Raw genomic sequence first — 20,990 nt, 5'->3', positions numbered from 1 at the left:
ACCTGATTGATAAAGACAGTAAGTAGTTCAATTTCGATTGCTAATTATTTAAAAATTATTTTCGAGTGTAATCAATTACAATTACAATAACAATGGAGTATATAGAGCGTATTCATACTCACGCACGTGAACAACTTTAGCTTGAATTTATTTTAATGAATGGCTTCCGTCAGAATCCTTCCTCATTCGAAATAATTCGCGTGTGCTGTTCTTATCTACTTATCGAGATCGCCGGTGGGATTATATATCTAAAATTATAGTGACATAATTGCCCGTTCTGTTATTTTTTGCTGAAACGATCGAGGCGTTAAAAACTACTTTGGATAATTTATTTATTCTATTGACGTCCAAGTTTACCTTGACAATAAACAAGTCCCTCGATAACAGCAAAATGAAGACCGACAAAAACATTCAAGGTTCCAAGGCACTTGGAATTTGTCGCCGCTATTACAGGTAATTCACATAAATATCTACACTAAATGTTAATCTTGAATATAATTAGTAATTAGTAATAAGTCACTATCTTCTTTATCTAAAAATAATATAATTTAATTATATTATTCGAAAAAAACCTGAAACATATGTAATAATGTAATGATTAAAGATTGATGAAATAAACTTATGCAATAAAACCCGTTATCTGCTGGCAAGACAGCGGTTGAATGTAAGCCACCGATTTTTTAAATAATAATTATGTGTATTATTTAATCTACAGTTGAGTATTCGCATAACCTTGATTAACGATGATTATAATAATAATGATTCCAGTGAATTTATGTGTGATGGGAGGCGGTGCGATGATGGTTTGGTCGAGTCCAATTTTGCTGATGCTCCAAAGTGATCCAGTGGAAGAAGAAAACCCACTTAGTCGACCAATTACAGATGAAGAAGCGTCCTGGATTGGAGCATTGTCTCCGGTGGGTACACTAGTGGGATGTTTCGTCCCAGGATACTTGGCTGAAAAGTAATTATCAATTAGTTAATTGAGTCAATGTTAGTGAAAAGATAATTGAAGTATAAACGATTGCAGATTGGGAAGACGAACTACTTTATTGTCTAGCATAATACCTATGGCAATAAGCTGGGTGCTTGTTTTCACAAGAAAAAGTATTGGAGTCTTGTACGCAGCCAGATTTATTGGAGGTCTAGCGGTTGTTATACCATTTGGAGTAATACCAGTTTACTGCGGCGAAATCGCGGAAACTTCAATCCGAGGAATACTCGGTTCATTTTTCCAAATATTCATCACCTTAGGTCTACTGTGGGCTTACAGTATTGGTCCGTTTGTCTCGTATATGAATTATTGTATCGCTTGTGCTGTCTTGCCAATCACTTTCTTCATCTCCTTCTACCCAATGCCCGAGTCGCCGTACTACTGGGCGACAAAAAGTCGCAAGGAAGATGTCATAAGAGTGTTGATGAGGCTAAGAGGAAAAAAAAAAGCAGAAGTTGAAAAGGAAGCTGCTGAAATCGAGGTTGTGATCAAATTTTTAATATTAATTATGTGAGTTATTTTTAAGCGATTTTTTTTTTGCTCCAGGTTACTGTTCAAGAAGCTTACAGCAAGCAAGCAAGCAAGCAAGCAACAATATTGGACTTGTTTAAAGTAAAAGCCAATTTAAAAGCGCTAATTGCTACGTGCGCACTGGTAATTTTTCAACAGATGAGCGAAATTACAGTTGTTGTTCTTTACTCGGAGTTTATCTTCTCGAGCGCTGGAGAATTTGGCTTAAGTTCATCCATTCAGACAATTATCGTAGGACTGGTTCAATTTCTGGGCTCCTGTGTCAACCCTTTGGCTGTTGACAGACTGGGGCGCAAAATCCTATTGATTATATCCAGCTCAGGCGCCGGTTTAAGTCTGATAAGTTAATTATAGTCTTCTTTAAAGTATTTTCACTAAAAATAAATTGCAATTCCGTTTATTAGGGAATCCTTGGGCTGTTCTTTTATCTGAAAGATGCTGCTGGAATTCAAGTCAGTCATGTCGGCTGGTTACCAATATTTTCCTTGGTTACGTTCATGGCAACCTACAGCATCGGATTAAGTCCTATTCCTTGGACAATAATAGGCGAAATGTTTTCCCATGAAGTGAAGTCTACAGCGACAACAATTATTGTCTTTACATGTTGCTTTTTGTCGTTTATTATTAGTAAATACTTTATTAATATGGTAATTACTTTTGGTCAATATACCACAATGTGGTTCTTTGGATTTTTTTGCATTTTGAGTTTATTATTTGTCGTATTATTTCTTCCTGAAACTAAAGGGAAGTCATTACAGGAGATTCAAGATGAGGTTAGTGGAAAAGCGCGTAAATAATTGTATATAACATTAATAATAATAAATAAAATATTTTTTTATGCTTTAAATAATAAAAATGTAATTTCTAACAAACATATCGGCCGTACTCGATTAAATCAAATCTGCAGTTGAGGCATTTTTCCTTCACTACTCACCATCTCACTGTGTTTATGTATTTTAATTTTGTTTATAATTGTTTGCAGTGTTGCATTTTTTTTTATTAATGTCATTTCTGGCAACACTGTTTACTGCAGAGTGCTTGTATTAGATTACACGTTTTATGCAGTAGCACATACATAAAAGTCAGTGATAATTATTCGTCCTGCTCAAAGTTATCGCCTAACGCTCGTACATGCGGCTGCATCTATATAAAAATATTAAATAAAAAATTTTAGTGTCATTAATAATTAACAAGCTTTAAATAAAATTAGATAACAAACAGTAATATTACTTAAAATCTCCGTAATAATTCAAAAAAGTGTTAATTATTACCAGCACGTCTCATTGTTTAACCTGTTTGATTCCATAAATGTGTCTATGCGCCGTTATTATTAAAACTTTCCGCTGCACACACCACGCGGTGATTCCCCGCCAAACGCCGCTAGACCTATCGGTTGTTGTGGGACTATGAGTGAAAAAGCGCGAGTAACAGAAGGTTAAATTGATGACAATTAAGAATATCAGTTGTAAGATTGCCAGCATTAAAATTAGATGACTACTCACATTATTTTTCATCACTCAGCTGATCTTTGTATAAAACTAGGTGTTATTTAAGCTAATAAGCTTTTAAATTTAATTTTTCTGTTCCTCGATCAGTTATATACCAAGTAGAAAATATTTTATAAATTATAATTTTTTATACACGACCTTTATTTTTTGTTGCTCTGTAAATATTTATCCCAGAATGAATCAACACGATGAGCTAATTAATATGACCAGAAAAGTGTTAGTTGTTGGCAGCAATAGATCAATAAAGCATGAAAAAGGCTCCAAGTCGCTTCAAATTTTCGCTGCAATGGCAGGTAATAATTTTTTTTAATTTTTTTATAATTAAATTAAATTAAATTTCATCATAACTTACTTGATAACTTGTTCATTAAATCATTATTAATTATTGCATGACTAACTAGATTCATTTGTTTGAAATTGATAATCCTGAAAAAAAAAAAAAAAAAAAAAAAAAAAAAAAAAAAAATACTTCACACATATGTAATCTAGCCAGCATTTGTGTAATGGCTGCTGGGACAGTGATGGCTTGGACAACGCCTCTTTTATTGATGCTAGAAGAAGATCCAGTGAGTAAAAATAATCCCTTGGGCCGGCCGCTCACTAAAACAGAAACATCCTGGCTTGTATCGCTGCCTAACGTAGGAACATTATGCAGTTGTTTCTTCCCAGGATACATTGCTGACAAGTAATGATTAATTGCTTTGCTCTACTGACGTAATTACGCGGAAAATCATTATCATTTATTGTCTTGCAGGTGGGGAAGAAAAACAGTATTATTATCAACCGTAATTCCATCACTGTTAAGCTGGACGCTTCTTGCTACTGGAAAAAGCATACAAGTCTGGTACGCAGCGAGGTTCATCTCAGGTCTTAGCGTTTCTGTTCCCTTTGCATTGCTGTCCATGTACTGCGGTGAAATTGCAGAACCGGCTATCAGAGGAATTCTCGGTTCATTTTTTGAGATATTCATCACCGCTGGTCCAGTTTGGGCATTCAGTATTGGCCCATTTGTCTCTTATACGAATTATTGTATCATTTGCGCTGCATTGCCTGTTATTTTCTTCATTCTCTTCTTTTCAATGCCGGAATCACCGTATTATTTAGCGGCTAAAGGCCGGAAGGAAGATGTTATTAAGGTATTGGCGAGGCTGAGAGGCAAAAGTAGAGAAGCTGTTGAAAAAGAAGCTGATGAAATTGAGGTTTAGTATTATAAATTGATATAAATTAGTTTTTTTAATTTTTATAAATAAAATTAAATCAATCTGTATTAAATATCCAAAAAATAAGAACTTAAAAAATTTTTTATTATAAATTAGAGTTTTAAAAATATTTAAGTAAAATAACTTACTTCAGGCGACTGTTCAAGAGATTTACAGCAAAGAAACCAATCTGATGGATTTGATTAGAGTCAAGGCCAATTTCAAAGCACTTGTCTTGACATGTTTGCTGATAACTTTCCAACAACTCAGTGGAATTGTGGTAGTACTTTTTTATTCGGAAATTATTTTTGAAAGTGCTGGAGAGTTTAGCTTGAGCACGTCTACTCAAACGATTTTAGTATCGCTGGTTCAATGCTCTGGTTCTTGTTTCAACCCTCTTGTTGTTGACAGACTGGGTCGTAGAATCTTGCTAGTTATTTCCAGCGCTGGTGCAGCAATATGTCTCGTAAGTTGATAATTTATCTAATAAATTTTTTCTTCATGAAAATATGAACTTGATTTTATTTAAAGGGACTTCTTGGATTGTTTTTTTACCTAAAAGATGCAGCAAAAAGTGATATCAGTAATTTTGGTTGGCTGCCGATATTTTCAATGCTTGCGTACATGGCCAGTTATAGCGTCGGCTTAGGCCCTCTTTCTTGGACAATAATGGGCGAAATGTTCTCTCAAGAAATAAAAGCCAAAGCATCCTCTATATTTGTTTTTATATGTACTATTTTTATATTTATTATAAGTAGATACTTTGTTAATGTCGCGGAGGCATTTGGATCCTACACTGCCTTTTGGATTTTTGCAGTATGTTGTCTAGTCTGCATTTTATTTACTATATTCTTCTTGCCTGAAACAAAGGGCAAAACATTCCCACAAATTCAAGCAGAACTCAATGGAAGACGTCGCTAATTGTATACTTATTAAATTTTAATAAATTTTTATTTATTATTATTATTATTATTATTATTATAGAAGTTCAGTTTTTTTTAACAGAATTTTCCAATTTTAATTTCTTTATAAAAATATTATTTTTTTTTTTTAAATTCACTAAACTTGATTGATATTTTATACTTTTTAGAAAAATACGACAACTAATCTTTATTTTTTGACATTCAGTTATGTCACTATTGCTTCATAACTTCTCTTACTTAATTTTTTCAGTCAACTGTTTTGATTTTAATTTTAACTCACCGAATTTAATTTGTTGACATATAAATATATATCATTGTTGAATTTTGTTATCGCAAAAGATAAAAATCATATGTTTGACAATCGGATTGATTATACAACAATGCATAACTTGTCAAGTTAATAAAATTTTTTGATTTAATTACGTGATAATAATTGGGAGCAAAAGCTGTTTCAAATAATTTTTTTGTTCTTCGTCATCAATTAAACCGTGCAATATTTAACTTCCACAATGGCTCATTATGACGAATTGATGTCTAATAGTGCAGAAATATTTCACATTAATAAAAATATATCCATAAAAAATGAACGAGGCTCTAAATTGATGCAATTTGTCGCTGCAATTGCTGGTAATTATTTCTTCACTACTTTTTCTTCTTTCTTTGATTCTTTAAAGCTTAATAATTTTTTTAGTGAGCATCAACGTGATAGCAAGTGGAGTTATGTTGTGCTGGACAAGTCCTATACTGATGATGCTCCAAGAAAATCCAGTGAACAAAGAAAATCCGCTTGGAAGACCAATTAGCAATGAAGAAGTCTCTTGGGTTGGAGGTCTTGCTACAGCAGGTTCAGTAATCAGCTGTTTAATTCCAGGATACCTTGCTGACAAGTAATTATAGGTTATTAATTATCAAACAATTGTCCAGAAATTAAATTAACATACTGTACTTACAGATGGGGAAGACGAGTTGCTTTATTGATCAGTGTAGCGCCAGCTGTTTTGAGCTGGGTGTTTGTTTTTATCGCGAATCGCATTGAATTTTTTTACGCTTCAAGATTAATCGCTGGCCTTGCAGTTTCTTTCACATTTGGACTCATCTTCATCTACGTTGGCGAAATTGCCGAGCCGTCAGTCCGCGGTATACTCGGCTCTTTTCTTCAAATATTTCTCAACTTAGGTTTGATGATACCTTTCGGAATTGGACCGTTTGTTTCGTACAATAATTATTGCATAACTTGTGCAACACTGCCGATTATTTTCTTCATTGTTTTCTTCGCGATGCCAGAGACACCGTATTATTTAGCGGCTAAAGGCCGGAAGGAAGATGTTATTAAGGTATTGGTGAAGCTAAGAGGGAAAAGTAGAGAAGCTGTTGAAAGAGAAGCTCATGAAATTCAGGTTATAATTTTATTTTATTTATTAAAATTTATTTAACTATTTTTTTTTATGATACTAAAGTTAGCCGACGTTTTTAATTTTTTTTTTTTTTTTTTTTTTTTTTTTAATTAAATTAGAACAAAAAAATATTTTTTAAAAATAAGTTTTTACAAATTAAATTTTTTTTTTTTTTTTTTTGAGTCATTTTTTCAATAAAAAAAAATTAAAAAATTTTTAAATGTCGGCTAACTTAATTTTCAAATTTTTTTTAACAAAAAAATTGAAATGTAAAAATTTTTTAAAAATAATTTTTTGGAACAAATTTGTTGGTTAGAAAAAATTAAAAAATAGTCAAGGGACTGCTAATTTTAATTTTATATTTCATCTTACCTCAGACAGCGGTCCAAGAAGCTTACGGCAAAAAATCAACAATATTGGATTTGTTTAAAGTCAAGGCCAATTTAAAAGCTATAATTATTTGCTGTAGTCTGATATTCATCCAACAGCTGAGCGGTATTACTGCTCTTCTTGTTTACCTACCGTTAATATTTGCAAGATGCGGAAACTTTAGTATCAGCCCAATTTATCAGACAATTATTATTACATTGGTCCAACTTATTGGTTCGTGCTTTAACCCTCTTGTTATTGATAGACTAGGCCGAAAAATTTTATTAATCATATCAGGAATCGGTTCTTCGTTAAGTCTAGTAAGTTAAAATTATTCAGAAAATTAAATATAATTTAATAAAAATTAATTTAATTTTTTTCCAGGGAGTTCTTGGACTTTTCTTTTTTTTTAAAGATGTTGTACAAACAGATGTCAGCAACATCGGGTGGCTCCCGATTTCTTCTTTGATTGTATTCATGGCTACTTACAGTGTGGGGTTAGGTCCGGTTCCTTGGACAGTAGTGGGTGAAATTCTTCCCCAAGAAATAAAATCTAAAGCATCAACAATTATTATCCTTCTCAGCTGTTTTATGTCATTTATTATAATCAAATATTTTATTAATATTGTTGATGCTTTTGGTCAATACACTGCTTTTTGGTTTTTTGGATTTTTCTGCTTTTTAAGTGTTCCGTTCGGTGCTTTTATTTTACCGGAGACTAAAAATAAATCGTTGCAAAAAATTCAAGATGAACTTCACGGAAAAAAAAGTTAATAATTGTATTTTATAATATTCTTTATATTAATATTCGAAAACATGGACCCTAATTCCTTATTGGTTAGGATTAAATCGCGCGCAATTTGAATTCCTAGTTTTGTAATAAAATTAATTATTTATACTTATATTTTATTTTTTCTTAAAATTATATCTTCAATCTAAGTCAGCTGGGAAAGGGAAAGGAGAAGGAAAAGCCCATCTTTCAAGAAATATACTATTTTTTTTTTTTTTTTACTATTCAATATAAATAGTTAATTAATTAATTAAACAAATAAATACAAATTTTCGTAAGACAATAAATTAGAGTTTGCGTATTTATTAAACTTTATTGCTAGAAGACTAGCAGAAGCATGTGCTTCATACAACGGCAAATATAATTATCTCACAGTTTATAAATTACTTGTTAAACAAATATTTATTTGTCTCCGTGAGAATAATATTAGAATGAGAAAAGAGAAATTTTAAATCTGCTTAAACATTTTTGTTGTATTTTTTTCTTACGCTTAAGACTTATTAAATGAATATAAATTGCACGAAAGTCACATGATATGCGATGGTCTTAATTACTGCAACTACAAATATGATAATATTTATTATTATTTTTATATTAATTTTAAAAGTGAGTTTTTCAATGTCAATTGACATTTATCAATAGGCACATGACTCAACGTGAAATGCAATGCCTTTGTAACAATTAAATACATAAAAGTAATCGTATTGCCTACAAGTAAGTGTACATAAATATTTATTTATGTTTTACAAGCTACCATTTATTTACTCGCAAAATTTTATTCCTAACATTTTTTTTTTTTTTTTTTTTTTTTAGCTGCTGGCAGTATTTTTTAGTTGCCTAAATATTTAAGTTAAAATTTAACAAAAAAAAAAAAAAAAATTAATAATAATAGTTAATACAAAAACTGCCTTAATTAAATATTAAACAAATTTTAAAAATATTTTTAATTTATTTAACGAGTAGATATTTTTTAATTACAAAACAAAATCAGCTGACTGTTGAAGAAATACTTCAAAAGTATTTAATATCCTTTAAAAAATATTTTTATACTATTTAAATATTATTAAAAGTTATAAAAAACAGCTGATTTTGTTTCGTCTACTCGCGATATATAAAATAAAAAAAAAATAAAATAAAATAAAACGCTTACGTTGTAATAATAATAATAATGAATATCTGGCGGCAGCTTTTATGTAGCTAAGTCGCGAGAAATTACATTGACGACTAAAGAAAATTTAATAATAATAAAAAGTAATTATGAACGGACATATCTTTGCACATTTATATAATTTTATATCCGTAAATTATTATATTAATCTAAATATAGCGAACATTATTTAATGACTCATGAAACTACTCTAAATTTTTAAAAATAAAAATTAAATCTGACAATTTAAAAAGGCGAATTTATAAAAACAAAGTATTTTGTTAAAGTAACACCGTCAACTCTATTGAGGTGATTAATTTAAACTTTGTTTGCTGTGACAAATACTAACAGATTGTATTCTTATGGACGATACAATTTACTTTTTATTTTTTATTTTATTTTATTTTTTTTTTTTTTTTTTTCCAGAAATGAAAATGTCTTCAATTTAAATAAATATTATCAGAATGTGCGCTCGGCACTGACAGAGTAAAACCACTATAGAGTCATTAAAAGAGTCGAGCACGTCGTTTTATTTCGTTTCGGCGCCATTGGGGTAGTCGATAAAATTCCGAGCGATTGCATTGAAGTATTGCTTCGAATTCGGCATCCGATAAGTGTCGCTAAAAATAAAAATAAAATTATTTTATTAATTTTTTTAATTTAATAAAAAATTTTAAAAATTAATTTACCAGATTTTTAATAATTAAAAAAAATTTTTTAATTAATTAATTATGACAAAAAAAAATTATTGACATTTAAAAATAATAAATGCAATTTTTTTTTAATAATAATTTTTCGGAGCAAATTTATTTATTAAAAAAAATTAAAAAATTAATTTTAAATCTAATTTAATAAATTTTATTTACCTCAAGGTTACAGCGATCGACATCTGCTGGCAGTCTGTAATTCGTAATAATAAGCAAGTGGTATGGATAAAGCTTTGGTGGCTCTGAAGGTGCAGCTCCCATGTCTGGAAGCGAACGTCGCATATGGTGACCGTGAGTGCCTCCACCAACTGTTCCTAATCCTCCTGTATACGTTGTCGATGACGGGATAATTCCACCATCATTCTGCATAAAATTCCCTCACATTAATCAGTAAATATTAATTACTACTATCTATATAATTTATGACAAACATTTTTTACAAGAGCCCGTTACGATTCAGTGACATGCGATATGTACAAACATTTTTTACGTGCGCTATGTTCATTCAAATAACATTTACAGATTTAAATCAAATCTTACTCATGCAACTAATTAAAAACAACACGTGTTTTTTAAATTATAAAAATAATTTTAAATTTCTTGTTTAAAAAAAAAAAAAAAAAAAAAAAAATATTCTTCTCAGTAGACATTTGAAGAAATAGATAAACAAATAATGCAACATCAAGTGCTACAAACCATGCTTGTTCGACGTGAGTAGTACGGGGCTGATGTACATACCAGTGCTCGTCTGTCGACATCCGTAATGCTGCCTGTTGATACTAAAATTTAATGGGATTCAAATAAAAATATTCCGTAAGTAATATTATTTAAAAACAGTGAATTATAAATTAAGGAATAATTAAACATGCTGTTATTTATAATTATTAATTATTATAATACTGTAAATTAAAATTTTTATAATTAATTTTTGACACATTAGACATTTTATTTAAAAAAAAAAAAAAAAAAAAAAAAAATTAATTACTCACTATCCGATTTGCCAGATGAAAAATCAGTGCTGTGTGTTTTGTCGCCCATACCGCTGAATGAGTAATCACCCTGACCAAATAAAATAAATAAGTAAAAATTATAGTGACAGTAAATTAAATAAATAAATAAAAATAATTTTTATTTTAATTATACACCACAGTGTATGTTTAATAATTATTTAAAAATAAACGCCGCGCAATAAGACTTACAGGGAGAGCAGATACAGAACCACCAGTAGACGAGAAGGTGTGACTTCGCGGTGCCAGACCGTATCCCGGCTTCGGGATGTGTCGAAGGGAGCTCACAACTGGTTTAGAATATCAATCGAACAGTGATAATAATATAAATCAATATAAATAAATAAAATTTATTTTATTAGATTTTTTTTTTTTTTTTATCTAATCAAAAACTCAACTCACGCCTTTATTCCCATACGAATGCCCAACGTTCGCAGCATTTATTTATACTAAAATTTTTTTACAATCCCGATTTATTGGTAATTATTTTTTACGGTAGTAATAAATATAAACAAGCAAAGCTCTTCACTACTTATTTTTTTTAGCGTTAATTATTTGGCTGTTTTTTATTTTTTAAATAAAATATTAACCTGCACTGCTAACTTAATTTATTTCGTGGTAGCTAGACAAACTCTAGTTTTTTTTCTGTATTAAAAAAAAAAAAGAAGAATAAATTTAATTTGTAATTTTTGCTTTAATTTTAAATAATTAATAATTAATTTTATCAAATAAAATTTTTTTAAATTTAATTTTATAAAAAAAAATGTCTTATAATTTTTTTTTTTTTTTTTAATTAATTAAAAATTTTAATTTTTATAATTATTAAAAATGATAAAAGACATTTTTATGTAAAAAATTAAATTTAAAAAAATTTTTTTGATAAAATATTTTTACCAAAAATTTTGAGCCTAGTAATAATTTTTTTTTTTTATAAAATAAAATAATAGAATTTGAATAAAACTACCACGAAATTGTGCAAGCGTGATTGCTAAAAAACTCACCGACTGATAGTGCCTAGCAGCGTTTGGAAGTGTGAAGGCGCGCTGATTACCGAGAGGTGGATAGTTTCTGGGTGCCGGGGAACGGGCCGATGATCTTCCGACTGGTCAGCCAGGTATAAAAACACACGACACAAACACAAAACACACAAGTATAGAAATACGATAGATAAAAGTTTTTTAAGTAGATGCAATTTAATGAATTTTATTTTTAAAATATTTAGAGTGCATTTACGTGAAATAAAGATGATATGAAAGGAAGAAAAGCATGTTCGTGTTTGTGTGTGATTTTCAGTTGAGTAAATCCATGCAAAAAAAAAAAAAAAATAAATAAAACATGAGTAATAATAATAAATAGATTAAATTATAAAAATTATAAAACTAAACAACTAAAAATAATGAAGAATGATTAATGAAACATGATAAGCTGGATGAAAAACTCATACTCAGTTCGAGAGTCAACGACCGTTGCTCGGGTCTTTTTAATCACTTTCGTTAAATTTTTTATTTTATTAAATAAAATACGGTGAGTAATTTTGAAAATTTAATTTCAAAATTTTAAATAAAACGTGAGGTATTTAAAACAACGACTTACTGCGTGCGAATTAAGGCGACATCATCTTGAAAACTATCACCTCAGCGGTAATGTTGATAATTGTTTGTAGAAATTTTTTTTTATTTTATTTATTGTTATTAGAATTTTTGTAACCCATATTAATTAAACACTGAAATAATTTCAGCAGCCTTTTTTAATAATTAGACTCTAAAGTAATTATTAATCGTGAAGAAGCTGAACTTTTGAGTGATAAATGTTAGTGTTTAATGTGCGAACGTGTGGACATGTATGAAATGACGGACTCTTAGTTAATGATTGATAATGTAATTGACTAACGATTATAGATGATGATAATTATTTTTTTTAAATTACCATTGTAGCTTGGAGCAGTGCTTGACTTGTAACTAACACCGTCATCATCTTCCCACGGACGTGCGTGATCAATATTTCTTGATGGAGCTGTTAAATATTCATTTAGAAAAATTATTTAATAAAAATAAAATTTATCTTTGACCAATTAATTAATTAAAAAAAAAAAGTAGTTAATAATAATAATAATAATAATAATAATAATAATAATAATAATAATAACTCACAAGCACCAACAGGACTTTCGTATCGTAATCTGTAAGTCGGTTCTCTAGCTGCTGACGGAGTTCTCGAAGCGTTTCGTGGATCGACATTAGCTGCGCGGTGTCGCAGATTTTCACGATCTTTTTCTATGTCCTGAAGAAATACTTTAGCAATCCCAGTATTGATTTTACTCAACTCATCTTCTTCTTTTTTTAATTTCTGCTCAACTTCTTTTATATAATTTTTACGCTCACCGTCTAATCTGTCTGATCGGTCGGTACCGTCTGTAGTAGCGTCGTCTTCATCATCCGAAACACCCTGAAGAATAATAATATAAAATTTATTTATATTTAGTAAGAAAAATTATAAATTATAAATTAAAAAAAAATAAATTTCTAATTATTTAAAAAAATTATTATTAATTATTTTTAAAAATCAGTAATTAAAAAAAATATATTTTTTTTTAATAATAAATAAGTAATTCAATAAAAAGAATATTAATTACCTTGTAAGTGTCAGACCAGCGTCGACGTCTTTCAGGATCAGTGTAAGGATACGGCGGTGCTGGAAAATCGTCCCGTTCTATCGGAGGTTTAGCTCCAGGCGGACGTTTCATAGCATCTGGATAATGAGCGAGCTCAATTGGCTCGTCATTGTCGACCTGACTACCAGCTGCTGGAGATTTTGGTCTCGTTTCACTGAGCGCGTCTACCAACGCTCTCATTCCTGAACGGCTGCTTCGACCTCCGCTGCTTCTTATCGAGCGTGATGCTACAGAAAATAAAATAATTAATTTTAAACAGTAGCTTAGAAAAAAAAAAATTCCATTACTTACAATTGGGTCGATGAAAGTGAGGACTAGTCGGTGGTTTATCGTAAGGTTGAATCGGACGTCTCAAATATCCTTGACTTGGTACTTCTGTTAAATAAGAATATGTGCAAATTCTGGAAACGTCTTCGGCGTTACCACGTCCATATTCTCGTAATATCAATCCAGGACTTCCAGTTCGTGCTGGATAATACTGTAGCATGGTATACATAATAATTAAATAGATAAATTAAAAAAAAAAATTTTTTTAATAATTAAAAAAAAAATAAATTAAATGTTGAAATTTTTGAGGGACAACATATAAAAATGTGATAAAAATAAATGGATGGTGATTATTATACCTTGCGACTCATGCTGCTGTATGGACTGCATATCGACCCGTTGAGACTTGGTGTGCGAGATCTCAATGAGAACTATCGTGTAGAAAATAATATAAAAAAAAAAAAAAAAAAAAACAAAACCCAAGGAAAAAAAAAAAAAAAAACCCCAAGGTAAAAAAAAATCTAAAGATAAATAACTAAATAAAATAATAACTGGGAAAAAGTGTAATGCAGGGTAAATAATATTTTAGTTGTAAAAATAATTGTCTACCTGCATCTCAGATGCACTACTTGATATACGCTCAGATTCTCTGTGTTGTGGGGTATGAACATCTCTAGTTCCATGCCCATTGACAATTCCGTTTGACCCAGTGGGCCCTGGCCCGCACCGCGGGTGCCATATTGCGGCTCCTTGCAAGTACATCTCTTCACCATCCCCGAAAGGATCGCCACACTTGGTGCAACGAGCACAAGTAGGATGGAAGTGATGATTTTCACCAGCTTGCAATACTTTTCCGCTTATATAGCGACTGCAGTACGCGCACTTTACTCCGAATTGTTTTTGATAGTCCTTCTCGCAATACGGAACTCCATCTCTGTAAAATAATTTATTATAGTAATTAAAATTTTTTCTTTTATTCGTTAAAATAAAAAAATTTTTTTTAAACAGAAGAAATATTAAAAATTAATAATTATTAATTTTAAAATAAAATGTTTGATAAAAAATCAACTAAGAAGACTAATTAAAAATTTAGTCTTAGATATTTTAAAAAATAATAAATAATAATTATAAATAAATAAAACATACTTTCCCATGTACTCGCCATGGAGCACAGTATCGCAGCTGTGACATTTGAAGCACCAAACATGCCACTGTCGATCCAAAGCAACAAGGGCTTGTCCCTCTTGCAGTTTTTCACTGCAACCAGCGCAAGCACCGACGTCATTACCAGAGTCTCTGGCGTTAGCACTTTTTGATCGGCTGTCATGAGTTTTGCTGCCAATCGGTGTCGAGGCTTCTCGTACAGGTATACTGACGCACCGATGACACAAGGCTTGACCTATCAGACGTCCAATAAAAAAGATTAAATCAAACTAAATGCTCCGAGACACTAGACCGGTTTAGAGAGTTACCGAGCACATATATCAAAAGTACCTTGAACCAGAGTAACTTTAGTTCCTTGACCTAACAGCGGTTGTCTACACCTCTGGCAATGAAAACAGTTCGGATGAAAAGCGTGTTTCTCCCCAGCAGTCACGACGTCACCTTCAACGTACTCGCCGCATCCAGCGCATCTTGTTCCCCAGCGCTCACGATAGTCCTGAAAGAGACAGTCAATATAAGTTTTATCACAGCGCTTTCAGATTAAGATTTTATTAACGGGCTTGACAGTTGAATTGAGTGACGCTAAGTAATCTTTCACCTTTGTACAGTAATAGGATCCTTCCCGAGCAAAAAATCCGCCTTGAGCGAGGCTGGCGCTGCATTGCGCGCACTTGAAACAACCGATGTGAAAGTACTTGTCTTGAACTCGCAGCACCTCGCCGCTGCATTTTTTTTTACACGATAGACAATAAGTTTTTCCTGAAACATAAATTAAATTAAATTAAATTTTGTTTTTATTAAATAATTACTTTTGTTAAAATTAACTATCTTCTGTACTTTCTTAAATATTGACATTTTTAAAGATATACGCTCATCTTGATGTTACTCTCATCAAGAGCTTTCATTTGAGTACCCACATTAATTTTTTATATATTTTTCATATATACATATATATATAAAATATATAATATATATAAATATATGAAAAATTGATGTGGGTACTCAAATGAAAGCTCTTGATGAGTGTAACATCAGAATGAGCTTATATCTTAAAAAATGTCAATAATTCCCAAGATCCAATGTCATTTCTTAATTATATATCTAGAGATGAAGACAAAAATTTTTTTATTCTCTTAATATTATAGATAATTCATAAAAATTATAATTCAATAAAATTATCTATATTACAAAAATAATTATAATGAACCTTGCATTAATATTCTATGACCTCTGTACTCGGTTCTTACACTAATATCGTCACGTTAATGTCATTCATAAGTGGACTAAATAGGATGTCACAAAGTGGGGTCAAACGTTAAACTAATCGAGCAATAAATTTCTCTCGAAAAAAATAATTTTTTTTTTTTATTATTTTTAATTTTATCTCCATAATTATCAACCGTTGATTAATTATATATTATTGATTATTAGCAAACGATAACGATTTTAAACTGAATAAGTTTGAATAACTACAGATAAATTATTAAACGTTTAAATATTAATATAAATACAGACAATTATTTCATCATCACAGTGACGCTAATAACATTAGATACTACGAGCTAATATTAGAATGACGATTTGAAGAATCATTCTCTTGTTATCACAAGAATGCCGGCCGGCTAATTTAAGAATAAACGTATATATATATATATATATATATATATATATATATATATATATATATATATATATATATATATATAAAGTTCACCTGCCAGTTAAAAACCCAGTACGATAAGATTATCTACACTACAATTATACTTATAATTTATTTCATTTGATTAACTATGTCAATATAAAATTTACGACATTAAATAAAATATTAAAAATGAATTAAAATTTACGATAAAAAAAATAATAATCTGTAACCTAAATACAATTTTAAACAAAATATAAAACAAAAAAAAAAAATTACGTAAAATTTTTTGGTAATTATAAAAAATATTTCGAATAATAAAACACTCATCATCATGATGACCATCATCGCCCCCCCCCCTCCTTTATTTAACAGCCTCTCAACAGATATGACGTCATGTCTAATAAAAATTCCAGCGATAAATCTGTAAACCTGGCCTTGCTTATTTTCAACTATGTTTATTTTGTTTCAACGCATTCCAACTATATTTATTTAAATAAATAAATAAATAAATAAATAAATAAATATATTTGTTTACTTTCTATAGCACAAATTTCGCTCTCGTTAGCATTCATTTAAACGAGTAATTATCCAGCATAATTAAGTCCATTGTATATGTACAGGATAGACGTTATGTACATTTGCAGATTGACTTACGTAATTTAAAATTATTATGCTGATTATTTTACTAAAGATATATTATTTCAAGTTATATATAAATCCATTAAACCATTATTTTTTTTTTTTTTTCAGCTCTTTGCAAAGGTAATCAAGTGTAATTAAGCTCATTAATTTGTCGGTGTCCAATACATGACAAGTAACTCTGGAAAATCGATATATATATATATATATATATATATATATATATATATATATATATATATATATATTATATTAAATGAGGTTTACACTACCAATCATACTAATCCTTGTGCTTGTATCTCAACCAATCAAGTCCTTCAAGCTTAAAGAAAATAACCTCAAGTGATTTTTAAAAATTAAACCTTCCAATAATTAAATGTGTTTTTTTCATTTATTCGAAAGGTGTGGCGTCGTTAAGTGTAACAATGGGATGTTGAGAGAATAGTGAAGTTAGAAAGGACGGAAATGCTGGATTTGTCCTAGAAAATACAAAACTAATTTTAGCTGATGCTGGCATAGGGCATACCATTAGAGAAGTGTCTCCATGAGGAGCCAAACATTTTCTGAAAACATCATACTCATACATGCATCAAGTGTTAGATTTTACACACGTTTTTATACATAGACTTGTATTTAATATTTAATATTTAATATTTAATATAAATATAAATATTTAAATATATAAATACGTGGATAACCCACGGAGGAGTTGAGGGTGCTATCAAAATAAATTTTTTAAAATAATTAGAATAAATTCTGTTCAATATAGGACGTAACACTCAAACTCTGCTTCATAAAACTTTCTTCTATTCTTCCTCTTTTTTACCTCATTCTCATTCTCATATATATATATATATATATATATATATATATATATATATATATATATATATATATATATATATATATATATATATTTTATACACTGCAGCCTTTTTACTCATGTGCGGCATACCATTCAATGTAGTAAATAATTATTACACGTTGATTGTGCTAAAATAATTTAATGTACATGACTATACACACACACGCTGCACAGATGGATGTCATAATATTTAATTAGTATAAACACGTACCTATATGCGAGAACAATAAAAATAAATTAATGACTTAAGCGGTAACCGGTTGAGAAAAATATAAATTAAAAAAATTAATTAAGACAATTGTTTACTCACCCATTGTCATTAGATTATTTTTAAAAAATTATCACGCTGAACACAATTATTAATTCCGGGTCACACGGCTCCAGTGAAATTCCAATTTATAATAATAATAAGATACGCCTAGGAGTATCTTAATGAACGGTTGGTCCAACTGTTGTAATCCAACAATCACACTATTTTTTATCGATGTTTAGTTTAATATTATGTCCTAACAACTAGCTCGATTTTTGACTACTAACAGTCTTTAAGATTAACACTCATACTCCTGATGCATGATACTCCACACTGGTGAGCTCTGTGCTCTCTCAGTTCTCGCTTTACTCGGAATAATTAGCTATTACGAGAGAGCTGAGAGAGAGATTACGCTGCTCGTCACTCCAGGATTTTTTTACTGTCTCTCTCGCTCGCTGGTTTTATTAGTGCTGCCACGAAGCGAGCGGAAGTTGTAGGACTTACCGACTGCCGCACCGGAGGTTTTTTTAAATTTTAGCTACTGTTCCTGACGCTAAGTCTACAGTGGCGCTAGGGTCTTTTTCTTTATTGTTTTTAGTGCAATCTGGGATTGTATTTTATTTTGACAGTTTACAGTTTAATAAGAAATAGTTATGTTAACATTAACAATTAATTTATTTATTAATTAAATTTTTTAATTTAATAATTCTAGGATTTATTTAAATAATTAAATTGTATGTAATTTTGTTTCAAAATTGTTGGGAAAATTGATTGAATTTCAAGAAGTAAGAGATATGTGATGATAGTGAAGTTAACAATTAAACACTAAAAATGTTTTTAGAATTTTTTAGCAGTGAAATTATTATAAAAAAAATTATTAATGAAAATTTTTAAAAGTATTTTTATTATTTTAATTGATTTATAAAAATTAAAAAAAAATTAACAGCTGACAGCTAACTTCAGTGTGATAATGTGTTATTATTTTGAAAGGTAATTATTGTAAAATGTTTTAAATAATTTTTTATTTTTATTTCTACTAAAAAATTTTTTATAATTAATTTTTGATTTAATTAAAATAAAAAACTAACAATACTTAAATTTCAGAATTAATTAGAAGAAACAAGTGGCGCATATAAATCACGCAAAATATTCGCACTATTTACAATTAACTCCGTTTACTTTCTTTGCGCTGTAAAAAAAAATTTGTGCTCCAAAAACGGCGTAAAAATAATAAAAATTGCCTCGCAAAATCAATCGCAGTTCCTATTAAAGCGATTAACTAAAACTAAATAAATTAGTGCTGTCACTTGAGCAAAAAAAAAAATTAAAAATCGCCATGCAAGTTCAACGAGGTTATACCAACGTTAAGAAGCACGTGATTTTGTACGAATGGCAAATAAACGAAATAAGTTCATACATCGAAAAGTGTGATGACAACAGCGATCAAAATATATTACTGCAGTCTCCAAGTTTCGCAGCAGGAAGTAGTCTAGAGAAGAGATGGAACCTAGAGTTGAAATCAAGCCCGAAAGACGCTCACTCAGCGGAAAAAAAATGGCTGTCGATATTTCTGATGTTTTCTGCGGAGTCAAGCGTTGAAACGAAAACAAAATATCTATGTTTTATTTTAAACCACAATAATGAAAGAGTTAAAGTAAAAAAGTTCAGCAAAACATTCACATGTGACGGAGGTTGGGGGAATCGCAAATTTCTGGACAAAAATGAGCTGCTGGAGAAGAAAGATGAGCTGATACCCAACAACACGCTGACTATCGGCATCGAACTCACGGTCTTTGATTGCTTCACAGCCATCTCCAACAGCTTGGCTGCCATAACCAGGAACAACTTTCGCATGGCTGACGATTTCAAGCAACTGTTCGACAGCAAGATTGGCAGCGACGTCGTTCTGTCGGTGAAGGATCAAATTTTCAACGCACACAGGTCTATTTTGATGGCGAGGAGTCCAGTGTTCTCGACGATGTTCTCTCTGGAGATGAAGGAAAGGAAAGAAGACAAAGTCAGTATCACAGACATTGATCCAGAGATCTTCAAAAGCCTGCTGGAGTTCATCTACACTGACGACGTATCCAACCTGGAGGCGATTGCTGAGGACTTGCTGGAGGTTGCTGACAGGTACATGGTGGACTCTCTCAAAGCCAGGTGTGCTATGACCCTCTGCCAGTCGCTAACTGTTGACAATGCTGTCAAGTTACTTATGCTTGCTGAGAGGTACAATGTCAAGGATATGCTGGATCTAGTTTCTGATTTTATTTTGACCAATGCCAAGAGTGTCATCGAAACTCCGGATTACCGTGTCATGGAGAGGTCGAATCCTTCCTTAGGGCTGATTTTATTCCAAAAGTTTGCTCACTTTAATGCTGATCGAGCGACATAATTTTTTTTCTTTTACAAGTAATTTTTTTTTTATTTATATATTTATAATTTTTATAAAAAAATTAATTACAGAAAAAAATGCTTTAAAAAATTTTCACTAATAGTTTTTTTTTATTTTTACACGTGGAATTTTTTTACTAAATTTTTTTTAATTCCAATTTGGTAATATTATTTTTTTTTTTTTTTTTGCAGGTTCTACGGATAATAATGAAATCATGTACTACGAAAAATACAATAATTGTTGTAAAAATTATTATATTATACCTTTAGAATAAATTAGTAACCTTTAGTAACCTTTAGGATAAATTTTAAATGATGGCAAAGGTAATAAATCCTTTAGGCAATGACAGAAATCAAATGATTTTGTATTTTTATATGTAAGTATTTTATAAGAAAAAACTGCGATTGTTACATTGACCATAAAAAAATTTAATGTAAATTATTAAGGATAAAATTTAATAATTAAAAGCTCGTGTTGTGATTTTATAATAATTTTTGTATTAAATTTTTTCATTTTTCTATACAATTA

The 20,990-nt window shown here is 30.1% G+C and overlaps 4 protein-coding genes and 2 long non-coding RNA genes across 18 annotated transcripts; 4 read left to right on the top strand and 2 right to left on the bottom strand.

Moving 5' to 3' along the window:
• Positions 1–121: 121 nt before the first annotated feature.
• On the top strand, positions 122–5,210 carry LOC141533234 (uncharacterized). Its single transcript, XM_074252003.1, has 10 exons — positions 122–964; positions 1,031–1,475; positions 1,541–1,862; positions 1,928–2,172; positions 2,270–2,298; positions 3,208–3,326; positions 3,523–3,718; positions 3,788–4,232; positions 4,387–4,698; positions 4,764–5,210. Exons 1-10 carry the CDS (start codon positions 744–746, stop codon positions 5,151–5,153), a joined length of 2,724 nt encoding a protein of 907 aa, XP_074108104.1. The 5' UTR covers positions 122–743; the 3' UTR covers positions 5,154–5,210.
• On the bottom strand, positions 1,960–3,322 carry LOC141533236 (uncharacterized). Its single transcript, XR_012480209.1, has 3 exons — positions 2,460–3,322; positions 2,181–2,263; positions 1,960–2,098 (listed from the first exon to the last, which is right to left on the bottom strand). It is a non-coding gene; the product is annotated as an uncharacterized LOC141533236 (long non-coding RNA).
• Positions 5,211–5,318: 108 nt separating the features above from the next.
• On the top strand, positions 5,319–7,816 carry LOC141533230 (facilitated trehalose transporter Tret1-like). The gene is made up of 5 exons (XM_074251996.1): positions 5,319–5,782; positions 5,847–6,042; positions 6,108–6,552; positions 6,927–7,238; positions 7,303–7,816. Exons 1-5 carry the CDS (start codon positions 5,665–5,667, stop codon positions 7,690–7,692), a joined length of 1,461 nt encoding a protein of 486 aa, XP_074108097.1. The 5' UTR covers positions 5,319–5,664; the 3' UTR covers positions 7,693–7,816.
• Positions 7,817–7,995: 179 nt separating this feature from the next.
• Unc-115a (actin binding LIM protein Uncoordinated 115a) lies at positions 7,996–18,481 on the bottom strand. 10 transcript variants are annotated; one of them, XM_074251986.1, is made up of 15 exons: positions 18,128–18,478; positions 15,270–15,430; positions 15,002–15,167; positions 14,654–14,906; positions 14,117–14,441; positions 13,867–13,938; positions 13,532–13,718; positions 13,202–13,467; positions 12,720–13,014; positions 12,496–12,582; positions 10,762–10,859; positions 10,552–10,621; positions 10,259–10,341; positions 9,722–9,925; positions 7,996–9,475 (listed from the first exon to the last, which is right to left on the bottom strand). In XM_074251986.1, exons 1-15 carry the CDS (start codon positions 18,135–18,137, stop codon positions 9,362–9,364), a joined length of 2,391 nt encoding a protein of 796 aa, XP_074108087.1. In that variant the 5' UTR covers positions 18,138–18,478; the 3' UTR covers positions 7,996–9,361. The 10 variants fall into 10 exon arrangements, 9 of the variants coding, with proteins under 9 accessions (XP_074108087.1, XP_074108089.1, XP_074108088.1 ...); XM_074251988.1 differs by having other exon boundaries at positions 10,301–10,341; XM_074251987.1 differs by lacking the exon at positions 10,762–10,859 and adding an exon at positions 11,571–11,671 and having other exon boundaries at positions 10,301–10,341; positions 18,128–18,476.
• LOC141533235 (uncharacterized) lies at positions 9,811–12,693 on the top strand. Of its 4 annotated transcripts, none has more exons than XR_012480207.1 (3): positions 9,811–9,952; positions 10,206–10,375; positions 12,504–12,693. It is a non-coding gene; the product is annotated as an uncharacterized LOC141533235 (long non-coding RNA). The 4 variants fall into 4 exon arrangements; XR_012480208.1 differs by lacking the exon at positions 12,504–12,693 and adding an exon at positions 11,517–11,625; XR_012480206.1 differs by lacking the exon at positions 12,504–12,693 and adding an exon at positions 10,756–10,961.
• A 707-nt stretch (positions 18,482–19,188) lies between the features above and the next one.
• Positions 19,189–20,953, top strand: LOC141533081 (speckle-type POZ protein-like). Its single transcript, XM_074251764.1, has 2 exons — positions 19,189–20,479; positions 20,654–20,953. Exon 1 carries the CDS (start codon positions 19,404–19,406, stop codon positions 20,460–20,462), a length of 1,059 nt encoding a protein of 352 aa, XP_074107865.1. The 5' UTR covers positions 19,189–19,403; the 3' UTR covers positions 20,463–20,479; positions 20,654–20,953.
• Positions 20,954–20,990: the final 37 nt, after the last annotated feature.

The sequence above is a fragment of the Cotesia typhae genome, unplaced genomic scaffold (assembly GCF_013202065.1).
Source record: "Cotesia typhae breed Kobodo isofemale line unplaced genomic scaffold, CoteBio_Ctyphae contig_83, whole genome shotgun sequence".
Taxonomy (NCBI): Eukaryota; Metazoa; Arthropoda; class Insecta; order Hymenoptera; family Braconidae; genus Cotesia; species Cotesia typhae.
This window is presented reverse-complemented; position numbering and strand designations above follow the sequence as displayed.